At 43.7% G+C, this 25311-nt stretch overlaps 1 protein-coding gene across 1 annotated transcript in view; it reads right to left on the bottom strand.

The window, feature by feature from the left end:
- Positions 1 to 25311, bottom strand: part of LOC137525996 (interferon-induced very large GTPase 1-like) — a 68763-nt gene that overhangs the window by 23624 nt on the left and 19828 nt on the right. Inside the window, exons 5-7 of the mRNA XM_068247206.1 lie at positions 11643 to 11702; positions 3218 to 3299; positions 597 to 718 (exon numbers count right to left, since the gene is read on the bottom strand). Coding sequence (XP_068103307.1) covers positions 597 to 718; positions 3218 to 3299; positions 11643 to 11702 — 264 coding nt within the window. The remainder of the gene's footprint in view (positions 1 to 596; positions 719 to 3217; positions 3300 to 11642; positions 11703 to 25311) is intronic.

Below are 25311 nucleotides of genomic sequence, written 5' to 3'. Positions count from 1 at the left end.
ATGCTTCGTATTCGGGTTCGGCTCGGAATCGCAGCATTCGGGTTCGGGTTCGCATGCGGCAAACCTAAAAAACACCCAAATTTTTCGGGGAAACTTCGCATTCGTGGTCCTGCTGAGCAACCCTGATGTTAGCACCACATAAATAAATTATCATATAAACAATCCTCAACTATACACATATTCAACTGGATAAAAAAAATAAAAAATAATAGAACATTTACCTGAAGTTGCTCAGTCACAAACTTTATATCCAATTAGTTGTGTCCAATCGTGGAAACACTCATTGTACTGTATGAGTAGGATGCGATTGCATCCACAGTTAGTGTAGGGACTTCTCAATAAGACTGACCTTGCTGCAGGCTGAATGTCTCACTCCCACATCTGCAAACACGTGGCACCAACAATCTTGAGTTTTTTTTTTTTTTAGGTGTTGTTGTGTGCATCTGCTGGCTTTCTATTTTGAGCCAAGGTCCCTTTAACCCCTTGAGGACCACGGTCTTAAAACCCCCTAATGACCAGGTTATTTTTTACAATTAAGGACACTGCACATTTAAAGGAAACACCAGGCTAAGAAACTTAAATTCAGCTTTACTCACCTGGGGCTTTCTCCAGCCCCTTTCAGCCGACTGTCCCACGCTGATCACTTCGATCTCTCCGCCACCGTCCCGGGCTCCCTCTCTCCGCATCCGCGCTGACTTCGAGGTCGTCCTTACTGCGCCTGCGTGAAGGGACACTGTCAATCATGGCCACATTGTCCGCAGTGTACTGCGCCTGCACAGCAGTTCTGCGCCTTGATTGACAGCGGCGCTTCACTCAGGTGCAGTAAGGACGACCTCGAGGTCAGCCTCTGCACCATGCAGGGAGCCCGGGACGGCGGCAGAGAGATCAGTGTGGGACAGTCGGCTGCAATGTTTCCTTTAAGGGCTGCTGCTTTGTTTATTTTTCTATAAATATTTCTTTTATTTTTAAATAAATTTGTGCATTTTTTTTTTTACCCTCTCTACCCCTGCCAGCCCATCAGCGCGATCGGCTGTCATCGGCTTCAGCCTGTGACAGCGGATTGCTTCCCTGCTGCCCAGAAGGACAGCCATATCACATGGCTATCTCCAGCCATAGATCGCAGAGCTGTATAGAGTAAATAGACGGCGGTTTTGCCATCTAACAGTCTCCTAGCTGGGAGACACCGTCATTCATGCGGACATGCACGCGCATTGGCGCACGCGATTTCCTGCAAAACCCCACCCCAGGTATTCACACCAATTGGCATGAAGTGGTCCTGGGGCTGCCGCCGCGTTCACACCAATCGGCATGGAGAGGTTGGCTAGGGGTTAAATGACAGGAAAAGGGGGCCTTGAGAGAACTAGGAATCCCCTTAGAAAAAAAATCAATAAAACACAAGGACACCAGGAGTTCAATGTAGTGTGTATTATATAATGTAAAAAGGCAGAGTAAGAATAGTAGAAATTAATATTCAAAAAACAGTGTTCCCAGATAAGCAACCGTTATGTGCGCATGTAGAGAAGAGCCATTCTCCGAAGATTCCTTTCTGTTCGACATCAACAAAGTTTGGTATCCACTGATTTGTGTCATGCATAGAGGTAAGCTACCATCTACCTCCTTTGTAATCAGTTTTTTCTTTCTTTTTTTTTATTATCCTATACTGGGTACCTCCTATCTACTTATTATTTCTTTACATATTATCTGCCAGACAGACTGAGTGGACTTTCATTTTTTATTTTGCTATTTTTTTTTAGGGAGTGCTCTTAATCCCAGCTTGGTACAGGACCTGTATAAAAGACCCCTGTCCACACTTGTAATCAGACTTTACTGCCAAAATCCAAACTAGTCACCTTTACTGAGGGCCCATTCATTGAGACATCATTCACACTAGAAATGCCTTTATAATCGTTTTGCGATTGGTTAGCATTTTTTTAAAATTGCTCCCATTCACTTTCATTAAAATCACGGTAAAAATCACAGAACAAATGCTGCGATTTTGCAGTCGAGTACATGAAAATCGCTGCGATTTTTTCCTCGATTTTTTTTATGAAAGTGAACGGGAGCAATTTTAAAAAAAATGCTAATCAATAACAAAACTCTCAGAAAAGTGATTCCATTGTGAAGGGTCCGTAAGACCAAAGAGCTGCCCAAGGACGTCTCAGACAAGATTGTAAACCTGCACAATGTTGGACTGGCCTACAAGACTATCGCCAAGCAGCTTGGTGTGAAGGTGACAATAGTTGGTACGATAATTCACAAATGGAAGAAACAAAATAATTGTCAGTGTCCCTTCTCTTGGTCTCAGGCTCCATGCAAAATCCTACATCATGGAGTTGCAATGATTATAATAATGGTGTTGAAGCAGCACAGAATTACAATTATGACTGGTATATATCAGCTAGTAATAGCTAATGTTTTACAATCATCTGACTAAAATTGATGCAAAAATAATAGTAACGAAAAAAATACACTTATTTCCTACAAGGCTACTTTCACACTTGATGCAGTGCAATATAAAATCACACTGCAATAGTCCTGACAGGTCACACCACTATAGATGGCTCGAACCTCAGATTTTGGGTCCGCATACCGCGGACAAGAACTTCCTTAAAAATCTGAATTTGCGGGAACTCGGTGAACCGCAATAGACTTCAATGGGCAGGCGAACTTTAAAAACTACAAACACTGTTTCTGGCCACAAAAGTGATGGAAAAGATGTTTCAAGGGGTCTAACACCTGGAGGGGGGCATGGCGGAGTGGGATACACAAAAGTCCCGGGGAAAATTATGGATTTGACGCAGAGCAGGGTTATAATACCTAAAGGGCAGAAATCACATTGCATGCTAAATTGGAGGCATAAAGTGCTTTAAAACATCTTGCGTGTGTATACAGGGATCAGCAGGTAGTGTAAGTAGTGTACTGCTTCACACTGACAGACCAAACTCACGGTTTAATGCACCGCCACAAACAGCTGCAAAGGGTTGTCATTAGTTGACACTCCCAAGACATAAAATGCCAGGCCTCTGGGCAGCAATGTTTGTGTAGTGATGGCCGTGCTCGTGTGCATGTTGGCGAGAGTGCAGGCCATGAAGATGAAAATTTAAAAAATACGGGTTTTTTTGATTGATTGAAAATTGAAGAGTTATTTATCGAATTCTACACTGGTTCTTTTCCTGATATTTTACTTTGATAACTGTGGTAATTCCAGAGCTATTACCTGCCGACGCGAGCTGACCTGTGCGGTGCCATAAAGAACTTGTGCTCTGTACAAACACCTGTTCCTTCTGAGGTTGTAGTATCTGTGTTGATAAGTTTCAGAGTAAGAAATATAAATTTATGCATAAAAAATTAAAAATTTCAAAGCAATGAAATAATTCTAATTGATAATTAAAAATAAATAAATAAATAAACAAAGTCAGCAGGTGTCAGGCTGGCAGCAGAAGGCCTGCTTGCCATTTGTGGTGGGGGTGGTGTCACCCAACTCTAATGCAGAGCCACGCAGTGGAGACTTGCAAGCAATGGAACGCTTCTCAACTTTTTTGGCTGAGATCAAGTGTAGTATAGGTTTTGATAAGTTTCAGGGAAACGTAGGTTATTGAAAAAAATATTTTGAAAGTTATTTATGGTTATGGATAGATTTGTTATTTATAACAAAGTAAGAAATACAAATTTATTCATAAAAAAAAGTAAAAAGTTAAAGAATAATTCTAGTTACAATGATAATTTTTCTGCTCTCCCACCATCTCAGGCAAGGATGTGGCATTCCCACTCACTACATATGTGTAAAGAACACAGCAAACCTCACCTCAGCCCTGACCATCTACAAAGGTTGACTGTTAAATTGCTACTTTTTTATTATTTATAAGTACTAAAATACTAATTTAATAAAAAAAAATTGTTAAAACTTAAGTCTATTTTTTTTATTATAATTTTTCTGCTCTGTCTGGGCAGTTCCTTCACCATGAGCAGTGCTCTCCCAAGGCTCTTTTAGCTGGGTGCTCCACCCAACTTGGTGAGCACCCGGCTGTTCTCCCACCATCTCAGGCAAGGATGTGGCATTCTCACTCACTACATATGTGTAAAGAACACAGCAAACCTCACCTCAGCCCTGACCGTCTACAAAGGTTGACTGTTAAATTGCTACAATTTTTTATTTATAAGTACTAAAATACAAAATCAATAAAAAAAATTGTTAAAGCTTAAGTCTATTTTTTTATGATCATTTTTTTGCTCTGTCTGGGCAGTTCCTTCACCATGAGCTGTGTGATAAGCTCATTTTCTTTAAGTGTGGCAACAACGGGCATCATTTTTTGCCCATTGCCCACAAAATAACCTTGCTACAAATAGTTTTTAATATTGGTGTACTACTTTTATTCATGTGTGCATACTATTGGTGTTTGTGTTTTGCGATCAGGTGCCTTTGCAAAACAGTTGTCCCTAGTTGGGTGTTGGGCTTCCCACAACTCTTCTTTTGTCAGAGGTTGCTGATGGCATTGCTGGTATCAGAGGCACACAAACAAAAAAAGCCACACTGGTGAGCTTTGGAATGTCGGCATTCGGGTGCTGGCAACAGCAGGCGTTGAAGGGCGTGTTGGCTGGATGACCCCAAGTGTATCACTAAAGGCATCATCATGTGTGAATAACTCCACTGACACATCAAGTGGAGCAGCGGGGTTGCTAGTGGTAGTAGTGTTACGTTTTTGTGGGAAACCAGAAGCTGATCAGGAGGAGGACAGTGTGTCATGGAGGTTTGGAGCGAAAGCTGTAGAAGATGTGGTGCGCTGTTTAAGCCACTCAACCATGTCCTCAGAATTTTGGGGGTTGAGGTGGGTACGTGCCTTCTGAGCACTGTACTTTGGTCGAGGGCCGCACAAAATCACGCCAGCACAGCCTCTAAAATACCTGTGAGGGGGGGCTGCCTCTGCCTGTTATTTTTCCCATATTGGGGGTATGCAGTACTACTAACAATATTCAATAGTGGTAGACAGTGTGTGTAATCACAAAGAGGCACACAATCAGTGTCAAATACACAGCAGCTGTGTGTGTGCGCGTGTGTGTGTGTGTGTGTATCACTGGGCGGTGTACTTTAACACACAGAGAGAGATTCAGTGTCACCCACAAAGACAGCTATGTTTTAGTAAGTTAAATCAAACATACAGTGAAAAGATATGAAATGGTATGGTAATACAGTGTAGGACACAAATTCTAGCTGTCCTGGCTGGCAACTGTCTGTGGGCTCTATGCATGCAATGTCACCCACAAAGACAGCTATGCTTTAGTAAGTTAATTCACAAATACAGTGAAAAGATATGCAATGGTATGGTAATACAGTGTGGGACTACACATCCCAGCTGGCCTGGCTGCCAACTGTTTGTGAGCTCTATGCAGTGTCACCCACAAAGACAGCTATGCTTTAGTAAGTTAATTCACAAATACAGTGAAATGATATGCAATGGTATGGTAATACAGTGTGGGACTTCAAATCCCAGCTGGCCCGGCTGGCAACTGTCTGTGGGCTCTATGCAGTGTCACCCACACAGACAGATATGCTTTAGTAAGCTAAATCACAAATACAGTGAAAAGATTAGAGTTGAGCTGAAATTTTCGTAATTTCGCATTACTATAATTACGCATGCGAAATTTGCGATTACGATGCGAAATTAGCGTAGCGAAATTGCCATTAAAATCGTAATTGAAAATACCGTAAGCGTAATTTTCAACGCGAAATTTCGCGTTTCGTTCATGCCGTAATTTCGCATTAAACGCTACCGTAATTTCGCGTTAAACCGTAACGCTCCGTATAATATAAAAAAGCCGCCGACTTTAAGGGTTAATAGCAAAGCCCCCTTAAATGCTAAGAGCCTCAAATTTGGAGAATATATTAAGGAGATCAGGAGGAATAAGAGGAAACATTTTTTTTTCAAAAAGACCTTATAGTTTTTGAGAAAATCGATGTTAAAGTTTCAAAGTAAAAATGTATACATTTAAAAACCCGCCGACTTTAACGGTTAATAGCAAAGCCTGCTTAAAGTTTAGGAACACCAAATTCCTAGGGTATATTAAGGGGATCAGTGGGAATAAGAGGAAATTTTTTTTTTCAAAAACACCTTATAGTTTTTGAGAAAATCGATTTTTAAGTTTCAAGGGCAAAAATGTCTTTTAAATGCGGAAAATGTCAGTTTTTTTTGCACAGGTAACAATAGTGTATTATTTTCATAGATTCCCCCAAGTGGGAAGAGTTTTACTTACTTCGTTCTGAGTGTGGGAAATATAAAAAAAAAACGACGTGGGGTCCCCCCTCCCAGACCTCTTTAACCCCTTGTCCCCCATGCAGGCTGGGATAGCCAGAATGCGGAGCACCGGCCGCGTGGGGCTCCGCACCCTGACTATACCAGCCCGCATGGTCCATGGATTGGTGGGTCTCGGAAGGGGAGGGGCAGCCAAGCTTTCCCCTCCCCCTCCGAGCCCTTGTCCAATCCAAGGACAAGGGGCTCTTCTCCACCTCCGATGGGCGGTGGAGGTGGAGGCCGCGATTTCCTGGGTGGGGGGTTCATGGTGGAATCTGGGAGTCCCCTTTAAAAAGGGGTCCCCCAGATGCCCACCCCCCTCCCAGGAGAAATGAGTATAGAGGTACTTGTAGTACCCCTTACCCATTTCCTTTAAGAGTTAAAAGTAAATAAACACACAAACACATAGAAAAAGTATTTTAATTGAACAAAAAACATAACCACGAAAAAAGTCCTTTAATATTCTTAATTAACCATTAATACTTACCTGTCCCTTTAAATAAATGATCCCACGCAATATCCTCGGAAATGTTCTATCAGTTACAATGTAACAAAGTTATTACAATATAACAACTTTGTTACATTGTAACTACGCCGCACCCGACGTCACTCACCGCCGCCGCCGCCGCCGCGTCTGCGCTGCAGGACCCGACAGAGCTCTGAGCTATAGCTCAGAGCTCTCGAAAGCATCTTTGTATTTGGGCTCCAAGGAGCCCCATTGGTCCTTAGCAGACCAATGGGGTTCCTTCTGATTTGAAGGAACCCCATTGGTCTGCTAAGGACCAATGGGGCTCCTTGGAGCCCAAATACAAAGATGCTTCTCAGAGCTCTGAGCTATATAGCTCAGAGCTCTGTCGGGTCCCTGCAGGACGCTAAGTCCCCGCCGGCTCCGCTGCCCTCCCCGCCTCTCCCACATGTCACCCACATGTCACCCACATGTGGGTGACATGTGGGTGACAGATGTGGGCGGGGTGGACAGCGGGAGCTGCGGGGACTTAGCGTCCTGCACGGACGCGTATGCGGCGGCTGAGCGGCGAGTGGCGTCGGGCAGAGGCGTATCTAGGGATAACAGCGCCTATGGCAAGCATCAAAATTGCACCCCCCCCCCCCCCCAGATGTTGAAAATACTATGGAGCAGCAGTATATGACACATTCGCAGTCATTTTTTGGAAGATGACGGCGCTTAAGTACGTGATGACAAATAAGCAAAGCACTGTTCTCCCGCAATAGTCGATATTCTTTGGGCGACCCACGTAACCTAGAACCCGGTCATACTGTACTGTGTATGCACAGTATGTCCTCCTCCCCTGTGCCCGCGCCGAATGATGTCACTATACAGGAGTACGCTCGCTACCCGCGCTACACTGCAGTGAGAGTACACGCAGGACAGGAGTGAGAGCGCTTCTGTGTAATGACATCATTCATGCACAGGGGAGAAGGACATACTATGCATACACAGTATGTCCGGGTCCTGTGAGTTGCCCAAAAGAACATTGATTATTGCAGGAGAACAGCAAGTGAGGGACAGGAAAAGAAAGTGGTATTTGCTTATACCACCCTACCATTACCACAACATATGCCTATTTAACCAGAGTCGTTTGGCTCTGGTATCCTATTTGGTCAGTGAACAGTGGTTGATCAATCAAGTCTTAGTAGATTATAATATTTTAAATTTTACTTCTGCCACCAGCCAGGTGTGCTCTGCCCCATGCCTCACAGACACAATGTGCACACTCACCGCCAGCGCTATTGTATAGGTTCGCCGCCTGCCCGCAGGAGGAGAGGAGAGGCCAAGGGATTCTGTGACCTTTACTGCTGTGCCGGTGACCTGCCGTGCAATGCCCCCCACGTGTCACCTAACCGCCTGGTGCGAGCTACATCCACGCACTATTTCCTGCTAGTGAGTCTCTCCTCCCACCTCCATTACATATGTGGCCAATCAGGAGGAGGATCGGATTCGAGGATAGAAGGCAGCGAGAAGGCGTCAGCGTTGCTATGGCGACCAGAAACACTGCGGGACGGAGGTCCCCGCAGCGTCTCTGGTCGCCATAGCAACTGCGGCGCTGCCTTGTATCCCCGTTCCCGCTCCTGATTGGCCGCATACGTAATGGAGGTGGGAGGGGAGACTCACAGGAAATAGTGCGTGGATGTAGCTCGCACCAGGCGGTTAGGTGACACGTGGGGGCATTGCACGGCAGGTCACCGGCACAGCAGTAAATGTCACAGAATCCCTTGGCCTCTCCTCTCCTCCTGCGGCCGGCGGGCAGGCGGCGGACCTATACAATAGCGCTGGCGGTAAGCCAGCTAATATAGGGGTGATTAATTTCTTGTTGGAGATGCGCCCCCCCACAAGGGGGCGCCTATAGCAGGTGCCCTATGTGCACCCCTACAAATACGCGTCTGGCGTCGGGTGCGGCGTAGTTACAATGTAACAAAGTTGTTACATAATAACTTTGTTACATTGTAACTGATAGAACATTTCCGAGGATATTGCGTGGGATCATTTATTTAAAGGGACAGGTAAGTATTAATGGTTAATTAAGAATATTAAAGGACTTTTTTCGTGGTTATGTTTTTTGTTCAATTAAAATACTTTTTCTATGTGTTTGTGTGTTTATTTACTTTTAACTCTTAAAGGAAATGGGTAAGGGGTACTACAAGTACCTCTATACTCATTTCTCCTGGGAGGGGGGTGGGCATCTGGGGGACCCCTTTTTAAAGGGGACTCCCAGATTCCACCATGAACCCCCCACCCAGGAAATCGCGGCCTCCACCTCCACCGCCCATCGGAGGTGGAGAAGAGCCCCTTGTCCTTGGATTGGACAAGGGCTCGGAGGGGGAGGGGAAAGCTTGGCTGCCCCTCCCCTTCCGAGACCCCCCAATCCATGGACCATGCGGGCTGGTATAGTCAGGGTGCGGAGCCCCACGCGGCCGGTGCTCCGCATTCTGGCTATCCCAGCCTGCATGGGGGACAAGGGGTTAAAGAGGTCTGGGAGGGGGGACCCCACGTCGTTTTTTTTTTATATTTCCCACACTCAGAACGAAGTAAGTAAAACTCTTCCCACTTGGGGGAATCTATGAAAATAATACACTATTGTTACCTGTGCAAAAAAAACTGACATTTTCCGCATTTAAAAGACATTTTCGCCCTTGAAACTTAAAAATCGATTTTCTCAAAAACTATAAGGTCTTTTTGAAAAAAACTTTTTTCCTCTTATTCCCACTGATCCCCTTAATATACCCTGGGAATTTGGTGTTCCTAAACTTTAAGCAGGCTTTGCTATTAACCGTTAAGGTCGGCGGGTTTTTAAATGTTTACATTTTTCCTTTGAAACTTTAACATCGATTTTCTCAAAAACTATAAGGTCTTTTTGAAAAAAAAAATGTTCCTCTTATTCCTCCTGATCTCCTTAATATATTCTCCAAATTTGAGGCTCTTAGCATTTAAGGGGGCTTTGCTATTAACCCTTAAACTCGGCGGCTTTTTTATATTATACGGAGCGTTACGGTTTAACGCGAAATTACGGTAGCGTTTAATGCGAAATTACGGCATGATACGACTGTAATGCGAAAATTACGCGAAAATTACGCTTACGTGAAATTTCGTGAAATCCTTCTTCATTACGATTATGTACTTACGGCCATAATCGTAATTACACTAATTACGCGAAATTTCGCAAAATCGTAATTAGGTCATTACGCTCATCTCTAGAAAAGATATGCAATGGTAATACTGGGTCTGGCACAGTACAGCAACTAGGCCCAGCTGTGACAGGGCTGTATTTCTATGCCTGTCTGTGGAGGTCACACACACACACACAAAAAAAACAGATCAGAAGAATATTAGATCTCAAAAGAGCTTTTTGTGGGGTACTTTCAGCAACAAGATTGAGCGAGGAGCAGGCTAACAACAGCCTAACTAACACTTTCGCTAACTCTCCAGCAAGCTCTTCTTCCTCTCACTAGAGCAAGATCAGCAGACTGAGAACATGGCTGACGCTGCAACATTTTTATAGGGGGGCAGGGGTCCGTGGGTAAGTGCAGCCTGATTGGCTGCCTTGTGTCTGCTGACTGTGATGTAGAGGGTCAAAGTTTAGCCAAATGACGAGGTATAGGAGATGAGTCAAACATGCTATGTATTCGCTACCCAATACTATGTATTCGCTACGGGTAGCTGATATCAGCGCGAACTACCCGCCGGACGAACCGTTCGGGCCATCTCTACACACCACATGAAACAGAACACATACCTCACTTCACACAACATACTGTTACTCTTACAGTATTACAACGGGATCCACCACACCATGTTCAATGTGATAGCCCCGTTGGACTATCACTGCTTCTGTTATGGGATGCAGTGTTTTTCCGACATGCGATTAAATGGACCGCATGAAGTGTAAAAAGGGCCTTAGTGGAATGCCCAAGTTCTGTTTTATAAAAGATACTGTTAACAAACATGTAGCATTCCTAAAAAGAAAATGTGCTACCTCTTATGAAGTAAACTAAAGATAAATGAAGAAATTCTTACGTGAGCTGGTGCGGTCTGGGTGAGTCTTCCTCTGCTGTAAAATGATGATGGTTATGATTATTATTTATTACTATTACTACTATTACTTATTTTATTATTATCAATATTATTACTATTATTATTATTACTTCTACTACGACTGCTACAGCTACTACTACCACTTCTAGTTAACATGTATATAGTTATTGGTTACAAATGCTCTCATTCCCATTAGATTTAGTTGCACTCCCAGCAAGTGGGTGGCTTAAAGGGGTTGTCTGGTGGAGGTAAAAAAGCAAAATCTGACACTTACTTGGGGTTTCTATTGTCCCCCTGCAGCTGTCATGTCCCGCGCCAATTTTCCTCTGATCCTCCATTCCCCGCCACCGGTCCCGGTTTAATATTCATCTAAATGGATGAATAGTGCCCGCTCCCGTGCACGCCATCGGGAGCTTACTGCTCAGGTGCAGTACAAATTTCTCTTGTGCTGCGCATGCGCAGTAAGCTCTCGATGACGCACGGGAGCAAGCACAGGCATGGCCATGGCATAAGACGTGTGATTAGACCGGGACCAGCGGCGGGGAACGAAGGATCATAGGAGGATGGCGTGGGACATGACAGCTGCAGGGGCCGATAGAAGTCCAAAGTAAGTGTTGGATTTTGCTTTTTTTAACACCACCAGAAAACTCCTTTAATGGCACAATAACCTCCTTGGCAGTAGCCCAGAGCCAGGCTCAGGGTAAAAAAAAATAAAAATGCTGTGAGCGGTGATCCTGAGCCTGGCTTAGAGTAGGAGCCAGGAGGTACAGGAAAGCAGCGTGCACACAGCGGAAGTTGTAACTCACCTCCCATGGATCTGGACTCTCGCAGCCCATCTTCTCCTGGTCCTTGGAGACTCTCATTCCCTGGGTTAAGATCCCTATTTGTCACATCACTACAGATGGCTCTCTTACAATAGGGGTAGAGCACCACTCAGAGGACAGGAGGTAGTATTGCAGCACTGTGTCCCAGAGAGGCTAGTCTGTGCAGGGCCTGCAGCAGATCTCTCAGATTTTTCTTCCTGCTTTTTGGGTCTAATCACACATGAAAAAAATGTACCACTTTTAGGCTGGATGCACATTATAAGCACTTTTCTGAGCGCTTGCTGAGCACTTGTGATTGCTGAGTGCTTTCTGAGCTCTTATTAAAAATCACTCCCAATTACTTTCATTAAAATCACTGTAACAATCACATAAAAATCACTGTGATTGTGCAAATTGCACAAGGGGTGATTTTTACAGTGATTTTAATAAAAGTGAATGGGAGTGATTTTTTTTAAAAGTGCTCAGAAAGCGCTCATCAATCACAAGCACTCAGAAAAGCGCTTATAGTGTGGATCCAGCCTTAGACCCTAAGATCAGGAAAGAATCATACTGCCAGGGAGGTTAAACACAGTTTTGCTGTCCAAATTAAAGAGGCTTAAGCTTTGTACACAAACTGTTTAATTGTCTTTCGAAAAAGGTTTGATCCCCGATGAATGGTTGACATCTGATGACAACTTGACACATTTGAAGTCAATAACAGCATAACAATGGTTAGTGGAAGTTCAAAACGGAGGATCCAGAATAATGTAGCATAAAGATTCTGAGCGGAAAGATCATGAATCATTGGTTAATACCTGTACCTTCTATCAAACACCACCAATTGTTGTCCGATCAGATCCATCAGGATGGAACCATCTACTGGACAATAATCATGGTCTGTCTTGCTCAATCAATGCTAATGTTGCAACAAAATTTCAAAGATTATTGTTCATCGTTCTTCATTTTCTGATGATTTTAACTGAGCCTGTGTACAGGGCTTTACACAGCTCGGAAACACACCGCAGGGTTTGTTGTTGGTCAGCAAGAGGGATATCTTCCACTGTCTCTCGGGAAAGTCCCATAGAAGATGCAGCAATAGTCTAGTTGAGGAGACCCACTGCAAATCCCCATAGACTGGCGCCGCTCACTCCACACTGCAACAGATTTCTGCAAGCTGAACACACTAAACTAAATACATACTCTACAGAAAAGGAGCTGTTGGAATGGCAGAGTTCCCTCAAAGTCGGCCATCTTGCCCTGTTGTGCTGAGTTGTTCCTGCCTTATGATTGGTTGCTTTCTAGCTGAGTAGAAAACAAAACAAAAAAAACCTTGTCCCAGAACTTGTGCCAGCACTCCATCTTTTGGTGGAAAAGGATACAACATTCAGATAATATTAATTTTAAAGTGGACCTGAACTCATAATTTCCTTCCTGCTCTAAAAGACAAGCAGCAGCATAATAACCTTTAAAGAAAACATTTATTTGTTGCAGCTGATAAAAATCCTGCAATAAATCTGTATTGTGGCTACTCTCTGCTTTCATGGAAGCAGACATAGGGTTAACATCCTGTTTTTACAAATTAGCTGCTATGCTGAAACAGCCAGATGACACAGCTGAGAGATCAAATTACAGTGATTATTAGTCACAGATGAGGTTCATGTCCACTTTAAGTCTTTTGTTTTAAATTATGTAAAGAACTTGCTTTTCTAGAATCATTGTCCCCTTGCCTGCTTACTTTTATCGCTGGGCTGTGAGCCTGCTGGGCTGCTGCGGCCGCTTACCCAACCCGAGTCTCCAGCTCGAAGCCCAGCAAGTGGAGCGAACAGGTGAGGGTCCTGGTGTGTGATCTCCAATATCCAAGTGGCTATAGAGTTAGAATAAAAAGTTGTTTGAGCAAAGCAATGACCAAGCCCGCAGCCCAGCAAGCAAAACGAGTGGGAAGGGGTACAATGATTCCAATAAAGCAAGTTATAGTTTCCAGTTAGCGCTGCATAATATGTTGGCACTTTATAAACACAATAAATAAATAATAATAAATTACAATAAAAAAAAACTTTAGGGGCCTTTCACACTGTGTTGCTGCGATTTACTGCACTACTGTCGCTGGGAAATGAGTCTATGGGGAAGTTCACATTATCTGCGTAGCGGTGCACTGGAAGTGCTCAATCTGATGCAGGTCCATAACTACATTATCTGCGTTGCCTTGCGTTGAATTGAAAGTTATTTTAGTCTATGGTGACGCGGGGATTCTAAAAATGTTGTCGTTGGTGGTGCGACTATGTTACGACGTGCATGCAAGGATGTGTATTTTTGCAATACGCTTCAGCGCACTTCAGCATACTCGAAGCAGGAAGTGACCACAAGTGCGCGTAACTTCCTGCTTGGCTGAATGCCAGGCAGAGAATACTGTGCACTAGCATGGTATTCCCTGAAGGCCTGTTTTTGGCGTGGCGATTCGGTGCACTGCAACACTAATGCCAATATGCAGTGTGAAACCATCCTTAACCATTTTACATCCAGACCTTGTTTCCCCCTTATGGACCAGAGCAGTTTTCACATATTAGCTATGTCCCTATTTAACCAGTAATAACTTTATCCCTACTTATGACACCTAAACTGAATATATATGTTTTTTTTTCACAACAAACTAGGCTTTCATTTTATGGCATTTTTTCCCTCAAATTCTGTTATTATTTCTCAGTTTTACCAATAATCGTTTAAAGTGACTCCGAGCTCACCCAAAAAAAGAAAGTTGTACTCACCAGGGGCTTTCTCCAGCCCAGTGCTGGTCGGGAGGTCCCACGCCGGCGTCCTGGCTCCTCTCCTTCTCCCCGCTCCGGAATGGCTGACAGGCCGCAGCCCGGGTGACACTCGGTAGAGTGTCGGGCTGCTCCTTCCGCGTATGATGCGGATTACGTCACACGCCGGCCGCCTCGCGTCATCACGGCGGCCGGCGTGAAAGTACTGCGCATGCGCGCTTTAATCGCGCATGCGCAGTACTTTCACGCCGGCCGCCGTGATGATGCGAGGCGGCCGGCGTGTGACGTAATCCGCATCATACGCGGAAGGAGCAGCCCGACACTCTACCTAGTGTCGCCCGGGCTGCGGCCTGTCAGCCATTCCGGAGCGGGGAGAAGGAGAGGAGCCAGGACGCCAGCGTGGGACCTCCCGACCAGCACTGGGCTGGAGAAAGCCCCTGGTGAGTACAACTTTCTTTTTTTGGGTGAGCTCGGAGTCCCTTTAAAGGGGAACTGAAGAGAGAGGTATATGGAGGCTGTCATGTTTATTTCCTTTTAATCAATACCAGTTGCCTGGCAGCCCTGCTGGTCTATTTCTCTGCAGTAGTATCTGATTAAAACCAGAAACAAGCATGCAGCTAGTCTTGTCAAATCAGACTTATAAGTCTGAACCACTGAAACACCTGATCTGCTGCATGCTTGTTCAGGGGCTATGGCTAATAGTATTAGAGGCAGAGGATCAGCAGGGCTGCCAGGCAACTGGTATTGTCTAAAAGGAAATAAACATGACAGCCTCCATATACCTCTCTCTTCAGTTCCCCTTTAACAACAAAAAGCACTACTAGGTAAAAAGCACAAATTTTGTTCAGCTATTTCCACCGTTTATCACAAAACTTAGATTATGTTTCTGTAACAATTTATGGTGAAGATATTTGATTCTTAAATAATGCTACAGTGTGTATTTTTCACTGTGAACTGAGAAAATAAAAGTATTTTTAATGGTAAAAATCAAACTTATTGGTTCAGGGAGCATACTGTATATTCCCATATATGCATCAGATAGTGCAGGAAGTGTGCACAGGAACAAACCTTATCCTGCACAGCACTGCTTCCGCTACAAGACATGTATCTACGTCCTCGTGGCTTAGATGAAGTCATAGAGGACATAGATATACTGTAGTGGTGGATAAAGTGGTTAAAATTCATATTATCTGAATGTTATATCATTTTTCTACCACTAGGTGGAGTGCTGGCACGAGTTCTGGGACAAAGGTTTTTTTTTGTTCTTTTTTTTCCTACTACTAAAAAGCAACCATCCATGAAATAGGAATGGCTCAGAGTGATGACAGAAAATGGCAGCCACAGGGGGAGCTCTGCCATTCCTGTGGCTCGTTCTCAGGAAGTGTTGTTTTTTTCCAACATTTTAAACATAATTTGTTAGGGAAATGTGTATTCTACAAGTGTATGCAATTTCTATTTAGTTTTGTGTATCTGGCGGGCTGCAATTTTTTGCAGTGTGTAGCGATCAGCGCTAGTCTTTGGGATTTTGTGGTGGGTCCCCTAAACTAGACTAAATAGGAGAGCTGTTGATGATGCACTCTTTCACGCAGGTACACTATTCCTGCTCCACACTGTGTGCAACTTAAAGACAGAAAGAGGTACACCAAAGGCTTGAACTTGAATTCTGTTGAATGCAATGTTTGCACTCTACAAGTGCGTCATTTGTATGGTGATGTAACAATTTAAATCGTGTTTTTGCACTGTGAGGTGAATAGGATATAACGCGGCCCAATTGGGTGGGAGGACTTGAATGGACTGCCTCTTTATGGTTGTACTAGCAGACCCAAGCCTGTTTAAAAACAGGCTCTAGGTCTGAGTTTCTCGCTGCCCCCACCGAATGTTAGTGCGCACGTGCGTGCACTCGCCGCGCGTGCACACACACCCGCCGCACACGTGCGCACGGTCACACCCGGCCACCCGCTCACATGCCCGCCCGGCTCCCTGACCCCATCCTCTTTTCTCTGTGAGGCTGGGTCGGTGCTGCGCACATGTGCAGTAGCAAAAAGCACAGACCAGCTACACAGAGACAGCCCACGCAGGGACACAGGGGTTTTATTAGAGAGGATAAATGGATGGTGATGGGTGTAGGATGTAGAGTTGTTCACTACGAGTAGCTACGAGTATGTAGCTACTAGGGATGATCAATAAAATGCACATTTTTCAAAATTATGCAAATTTTTTGACCAATCAATTTAAAACAAGAATTTGCATAAATTTGCATCAACTTGGAAAAAATTAATATCTGTGATCATCCCTAGAAGCTACTCATAATCAAAATTTAAGTTAGACAGCACTGCACGCAACAGAGGGGCGTTATCCTACCCATGGCGCTGCCTTAGCAAATGTGCTCCACCTATGTTCCAAATTGTGTTCCAGATCACTCCCATTCTTCCTTCTTCCGGGTTGAAGGAGGAAGCGTAGGAGTGACATGAAATGCTATGTGCAATGCATCAGCTAAGGCGGCAGTATGGGTAATTTAACCCCCCCTCTGCAGTTGCAGGCAGGCATTTTAAAGAAGGCTTCTAGATTCAACTATAAGTCCACCAGGGCCTATCACTATAGTTGTGCATAGTAATTCCCCACCCAACACTGTGGTTGTGTGTGCATATAACCACAGTTGCACAAACAATAATATGCTAACATTTCAGTAACCACACTATGATATGGCTTATCAACAAACTGTCTGCTACATATTTCTTATTTTCAGACAATTGTTTTCAGGATTAATTTTGGTAAACCAACTACACACACACACACACACACACACACACACACACACACACACACACACACACACACACACACACACACACACACACACACACACACACACACACACACACACACACACACACACACACACACACACACACACACACACACACACACACACACACACACACACACACACACACACACACACACACACACACACACACACACACACACACACACACACACACGCATTTTCTTAGGCACTTTGAAATTCTCTTTTTTTGTTACTCCAATATGTCTCCACTTCTAATACAATCAGAAAAAAAATGTCTAACCTGGAATGTGCCTCTTGGAGAAACACGTGATATCTCTGAATACTCAGTGTCCACTGTCCTCTCCTGAAATGCTTTGATCCTTTCTCTGAGGGGTCTGTTGGCTGGGTCATCCTCTAAAGAAGATGTAAGTTAAAAATGACATTAGATAAAACTTGGCTTTGCGTTCATAAATCATGTTCATGAAATATATTTTCCTAAGTATAATCCACAATATGGTAGATACAGTAGTGCAGTGTGTTTTATAGATAAACAAAATGTAAGGAACTTACATGTTGTTACTAGTGGTAATGCCGAGACACGGGCTGAGGCTGCCGCTTCCGGGTCTCGGCGTTTGTTCCCCGCTGATGACGCAGGTGCTGTTACGCAGGCTGCACGTTCTGATAGGCAGAGGGCGCGTTCCCAGTACGCCCTCCACAGATGTAAACAATAGTCAACTGACTGCGGTCAGCTGACATCGCGGTGTCAGCTGACGTTACAGCTGACACCTAGGTAGGTGTACCCGCTGTATGATTGGATGTGCAGACTGTGGCCGGCCACTGATTGGATGAGAGTTGTATTAACCGACCTCTGGTTAGGGTTACCTAGTTAACCCTTTGTCTGCTGCCTGGGCCAACCATAGCATTTTACCTGAATAACTCTTGCTTGCTGCTGGACTGTTCCTTGCTTGCAATCTGAATCATCTGCTGCTACCATTCCTGTGGGCCTCATTCTCATCACTAAGGTATTGCATACATTTGTATTGTGATATTCTGAACTTTGTTGATACGTGCCTCAGTGGGGTTCTGGGGGGTTATTGTCCACTCTACTTCAGTCTGTATACCTTACATGTTAAGACATGGGGGTAACCGTAGTCAGGAGACAAATAAAGTGTCCTGTTCACACCGTGGTTTTGTCTTTTGGTGAAGACCGTGGGCCGGACTCAGAGCCATGGCACTAGATTGGGGCATAGAGACTAATTGTGGACATAACCTGCCAAGCCTTAGACAAAATCATTTTCCTTTTACATATATTTTTATTAAAATGGATATTTTTACTTCAATTTTACTTTTTCTATTATTAGTTTTACTACAGTATGTGTACTTTGTGTTACTGAAGCTGAAGTTATTTGAAAATATTTAGATTCACAACGAGCAAGCAGCGCAGGGTTTTATATAAACTTTTGACTGCCTGATGGAACAGGATCACGCCTGCGAAACGTGTTGCAAACTATCATGGAGCTTATAAATATATTTCTCTGTTAAACGTTATTATGTTTTTTGTGTCCTTATGTAGTAGGTAGGTCCCTCACTGCCTCTCCTCATTTGAAAAGTTTTAGTTCGTTTTATTCTTTTGGCGCCTCTGTGCATTTACATATTGCTCACGTCCACCCGTGGTGGAGGGATGCTACCCTGATTCTTCTTACAATCTAAAGAGAGCAACTTCTTAATCCTCCGTGGGAACAGATCTAATCTCCCCACCTGCATTTACAGTGGTTGCCTGAGTGGTAACCCATGTTTGTAAGTATAACGAATGATACTTTGCCACCTTTCCATTTCCTACCAATACATACTACAATATATTGGGCTCTCGGCCAGCCAGTAATCATCCCAAATTTGTTATGGGGCATGAGCTGACCACAGTACATAGCAAGCAGTCATAGCACTCTGGATTACATTTGAGTTCAAACCAAAATAATTTGAGCATTTGACTACCAGACAGTGTCTAATGAATAGTGTGTGTGTGTGTGTGTGTATAGATAGCTGCATTGGGGAATCACAACTTTACAGTAGGCTCAAGAAGATATCTTTCACAACTTTAGAAATATGCCATTTAGGCTGCTTACACACCAAGACGTTACAGGCGCACGTTAGTGCGCCTGTAACGCTCCCCCACCGCACAGCAATGTAACACAAGTGGGCTGTTCACACAGCCCACGTTGCGTTACATGTAACGCTGCACGTTCTCCGCAAAGTGCAGCATGCTACGGCGTTGGACTGTTTGCACATGCGCAATGGGGGGCGGAGAGGAGGCGGGGAGAGCCAGCTACAGTAGCCGCGCACATGGCTACTTAATATTCACTGCACTGGCGGGCGCTGATTGGCCGGCGGGACCACGTGATGCGGAGTGTCTCGCTCCGCATCACGTGGTCCCGCTGGCCAATCAGCGCCACTTTGGGAGACATTATAGGAATCGAGCCGCCTAACGCGGCTCACTCTACCGTCGGCTCTTGCAGCACCATACGTTGTGTTAGGTGCATGTTATGCGACCTTAACGTGGCACCTAACGCAACGTCTTGGTGTGCAAGAAGCCTTAGTCTTCAGGTATGTTTAAGGATGGTCAGGAAATTTCCACGGAATTCTGATTTCTGAGTTCCCCTTGGAAAATTGGCTTATCACATTGGAAATGTGTATGCAGAAATCAGAATTCTGCAGAAATGTTGCACTACCGCGACATTTAGGCCAATCATGAAACTCTGAAGCATTGCACCAATCAGCAGATGCAGAATTGTACTCTGAAAATTGGATTACCGCTAAAATTTGAGGCCAATAAGAAAACTCAGAAGCATTAGGCCCATCAGAGAATATAGACATTTTCTGTAGTTACCAAGTGGAAATGTGGAGTCCATATAATAGCGTACATCCACAAAAAAACGGCGAATTGCACATTTTTCTTTTGTTTTTATAGTTAACTAAGTTTATTGACAATATAACAAAAAAATGACATTCTTTTGAAATCGGTATGCAAAGATTCAAATTACTGCGGTATTTGAAATTGATAATGGCAATTATCGGAAGTCTTTTGGAGTCAGAAATCGAGAATCTCTAGGTATGTATTCAAAATTAAAGGAAAAAGAAAGGACTCACCATCCATTGTTCTTTGGAAGTACAGATGCCTAAAAATTTAGAAATACATTTGTAAGATGTAAAGAAAATATCTGGACTGAGGAAAAGAAAAAAAAACAGCAAATGAGGTACTGAAACCCTGAACAGTGACTCTGTACCTATCTTAACCACTTAAATCCAACTGCACAAATATTTTCGTCTAGCAGTAGATGCTTAGCAGCAATCTGGACGGATATATTCATCACGAGGTGTTGTGGTGGGTGTGTTCATATTAACGTAGGCACACGGCTCGTTCCCTATTGCTGTTACAGGGGATTGATTGTGGAAGGGGTATGAGTGTTCCCCCGAGCCAAACGATCCCCTGTGCACGAATCAACATGCCTCGCATCACTAGACATGTTGATTCATAAAACTGAAAGTGGCTATATATATATATATATATATATATATATATATATATATATATATATATATATATATATATATATATATATATATATATATAAACGATCGAGCACTTCCTGGTAAGTAGCAAAAAGTAAAAAAAAATATATATAAATACAATATACATTTATCAAAGTTTTACTCCACCATAGCTATAAAAATAAAACATATTTAAAAAAAAAAAGTGACAATAAAAAAAAAATACATAAATAGTTACCTTAGAGACTGAACTTTTTTTTAAATATATATGTTGTGAGAGTATGTTACTGTTATCTTTGCCTATATGGGCTTGTAATTAGTGACAGCTGCAAAACTGAGCAAAATGCACCCTTATTTCCAAATAAAATATTGGCGCCATACATTGTACTAGGGGAATATTTTAAATGTTGCAATAACCGGGACAAATGGGCAAATAAAATGTGTGGGTTTTATCCACAGCAAAACATTTTATTATAAAACTATATTGGCTGAAAACTGAGAAATAATGATTTTTCCCCCATTTTTTTCTTATTATTCCCATTAAAATGCATTTAGAATAAAGTAATTCTAGCAAAATGTACCACCCAAAGAAAGCAATATTGGTGGTGAAAAAAACAAGATATAGATCATTTAGGTGTGATAAGTAGTGATACAATTATTGGTGAATGAATGGAAGGAGCGCTGACAGGGGAAAATTGCTTCCGTCCTAGAAGTGAAAACACCTGTAGGCTGAAGTGGTTAAACAAGAAAAAGTAAATTATACATCTGAACTTTGTAGAACATTGTAATTACATTATCAATCAATGTATATGTTAATCATTCTGTAACTGTATAGCTTATTGCAACTGTTCAATTTTGGTATTATTTTACATTGGTTGATACCCTATATGTTACATTGCAACCACTATTACAACATTATTTGACACTATCCAATTATTATTATTATTATTTATTTATAAAGCGCCAACATATTCCGTGGCGCTGTACAATGTAAGAAAACAAACAAGGGATACATAATGATACAGACAATGATATACATCAAATATGAACACTGATACACAATACAGCACTGCTGATTACAATTTGATTTAACATGATGACTGAAATGTATAAATGTCTAACAGAGTGCAAGCAATTAAATGAATAACATTCCATGACACAAAAGGGTGAGAGCCCTGCCCTTGTGAGCTTACAATCTAAAGGAATGGGGTGGAAACAAGAGGTGGGGGAAGTATAGAGTATATGAACAGGCAGTGCGTAATTAGGTTATTTAGTGGGTGCATGGCCTAAGCTAGAGAATATGCTTGTTGGAAAAGGTGGGTTTTGAGGGAGCGTTTAAAGGTTTCAAAAGTGGGAGAGTGGTGGATGTGCTGTGGAAGGGCATTCCAGAGAAGCGGTGAGGCACGTGAGAAGTCTTGTACACGTGAATGTGAGGAGGTAATTGTAGAAGAGGATAGAAGAAGCTCGTGTGCAGATCCGAATTGCGGTTGGGTTGGTATCTGGAAACTAGTGAGGAGATGTACCGGGGAGAGAGATGGTGGAGAGCTTTGTAGGTTAGGGTTAAGGCCCGGTTCACATTAGCGGTGGCCGTCCGGAATCGCCGTGCCGGAGCCGCACCGCTTGCAGAACGGACGGAATGGACGCACGGCATAGCAATGAAAGCCTATGCGTCCGTTCACATGCGTCCGTTCTGCCGGACCGGAGCCGGACCGGATCCGGACCGGAGCCGGACCGGATCCGGACCGGATCCGGACTCCGGCCTCCATTCCAACATGCGCTATTTTTTGATCCGGCTCCTCCGGCAGCCGTATCCGGGGCGGAGCCGGACTGCACCATCCGGCCAATACAAACCAATGGGAACCGGAGAGCGCACAACACACTGGCTGAGAAATCCGGATGTTCTACCCCACTTCCTATGCGGATTGTTGCGGCGATATTGGATGGGGACACATGGGCAAGCATTTTGGAGTGGAGCAGCACAGCTGGATCCGGATCCGGAGATGTTGGCAGCATGTCGCAGGTGGAGGTGAGTGCTAAACAGCAGAGGGCCTGATTCCACAGGTCCCCCTTCTGCTGACCTCCCAGACCCCAACATTTTTTTTGTTTTTTACGAACTTTTGCAAAACGGATCCGGATCGCATCCTGATGAACACCTGATGCAACCTGACCGGATCCGGATCGGATCCGGATCAGAACTGTACGGTTCCGATCCAGATCCGGTCCGGATCCGGTCAGGTCATCCGGTCCGTTTGGCAAACAACCGCAAGTGTGAACCGGGCCTAAGAGTTTGAACTGAATCAATCTTAGCATATTTTTCTTCATGCTTTTTACAGACTGTACTGATAGTGCATTCACATAAATTACTACAGACATATGCTTTACCTTGTCCTACACATTTTTTAAAACATATATTCATTTTCATTTTTTTTTTTTTTTTTTGCAATTTAGATTTTTTTTTTCATCTTGCTTGACAATGTAGATTTAGAACCCCATACCTAATGCCAACAAACAACTCTTCCCCTTTATTTTAACTTAAAGCAAACCTGTGAATATCAAAAAGTTAGACACTTACCTCAGTAGAGGGACGCCTCTGAATGCCCCAGAGGCATTTCTAAATGCCCATGACCCCTCTATTCCGTGTTGCAGCCATGCTTCCATCCAAGTACGAGTGTGGCCACATAGTGCAGGTGCAAGTGCAGCTATGAATGTTCAGTAGCACAGAGCAGCTCATGCATAGAGTAAACAGTCATGCATGAGTGTCTCCACACTACTGCACAGATGCAAGGCTTAGTTTGTACTTGTGCAGTGGAGCTGTGTTTGTATATGGATGGGAGCGCAGCTGTAACCACAAGGCTTGTAGAATATCTTCAAAGGGTTGCAGTGCTAGAAGGGTGAATGTGAGGGGCTTTTGGATTTTTTGTGTCCTCTTTAATTGCACAAGTCTGTTTTCATTATATTATCAATAAGGTTAAGATATTGTACTGTAGGAAGTCAGTACTGCACTTTGAAGGGCTTTCAGTAGGTGTCATTAAATAGTTTTTTGTTTCCTACACAAGATCCTGATGATTCTGCAGTGTTCAGCTGCTGCGCCTCTGTTTCTACAACCCCAAAAAGCAGCCCTGTTTCTAGGGGCAGGCGAGGCGGGTGTCCGCCCTGGGTGCAGTGAGGGAGAGGGGCACAGTAATGGACGGGGAAGCAGCGGACACACACCTAACTTATACTGGTGTATATATACCTGGCTAACCTGTACTGGGGCACCTATACCTAGCCATCCTATATTGAGGGCACCTATACTGGGCTACCTATACTGAGGGCACCTATACCTGTCTATCCTATAGTAGGACACCTATACCTGACTAACCTGTACTGGGGCACCTATATCTGGCTAACCTACACTGGGAGCACATTTACCTGGCTACCCATATTGGGGGCACTTATACCTGTCATGTGAAATTCCCAAACTTAATACCTGCCTGCTTGAACCAATACTCACATCCTGGCTCATGCAAGCACACTTGCACCTTTGTGCAAGCTGCTCTTCTTCTATGGTCACCTATTTCACTATATACTGTATATATATATATATATATATATATATATATATATATATATATATATATATATATATATATATATATATATATATATATATATATATATATTAAAGTTTGTAGCAGTGACAGTCTTTTATGGGCATTTTAATTATGTTTAAATGTGAAGATATATCATACCTGACCATTTTTGTAATAAGGTATTGTTATGTCTCTATGACTAAACAATCAAGTGGTGCTATTTGTATGAAATAAGCTTTCCCTTTTCCATGTGTGCATCTTAAGTTTAAAATCTATTTCTTCCAAAAATGTCTTTTTGAGAGTCTTTTCGAAAACATTTTTACAGGTTTCCTGGGCTAGTTCTGATTTACATACCAAATTTGGTGTCAATGGCCTCAATTCACTAAGCTTATCTTCTGTCTTTAATAACATTTCTAGAGTTATCACCACGGTGATGAGGCATGTAGTATTCAGGAAACATTTTACATCAGGCAAACCTAAAGTTAACTCTTCTGTCTTTAAGTTAAGGCCCGGTTCACACTTGCGGTGGCCCTCCGGAATCGCCGTGCCGGAGCCGCACCGCTTGCAGAACGGACGGAACGGACGCACGGCATAGCAATGAAAGCCTATGCGTCCGTTCACATGCGTCCGTTCTGCCGAACCGGAGCCGGACCGGATCCGGGCCGGATCCGGACTCCGGCCTCCATTCCAACATGCGCTATTTTTTCATCCGGCTCCTCCGGCAGCCGTATCCGGGGCGGAGCCGGACTGCACCATTCGGCCAATACAAACCAATGGGAACCGGAGAGCGCACAACACACTGGCTGAGAAATCCGGATGTTCTACCCCACTTCCTATGGGGATTGTTGCGGCGATATTGGATGGGGACACATGGGCAAGCATTTTGGAGTGGAGCAGCACAGCTGGATCCGGATCCGGAGATGTTGACAGCATGTCGGAGGTGGAGGTGAGTGCTAAACAGCAGAGGGCCTGATTCCACAGGTCCCCCTTCTGCTGACCTCCCAGAC

The sequence above is a fragment of the Hyperolius riggenbachi genome, chromosome 7 (assembly GCF_040937935.1).
Source record: "Hyperolius riggenbachi isolate aHypRig1 chromosome 7, aHypRig1.pri, whole genome shotgun sequence".
In the NCBI taxonomy this organism is placed as follows: Eukaryota; Metazoa; Chordata; class Amphibia; order Anura; family Hyperoliidae; genus Hyperolius; species Hyperolius riggenbachi.
This window is presented reverse-complemented; position numbering and strand designations above follow the sequence as displayed.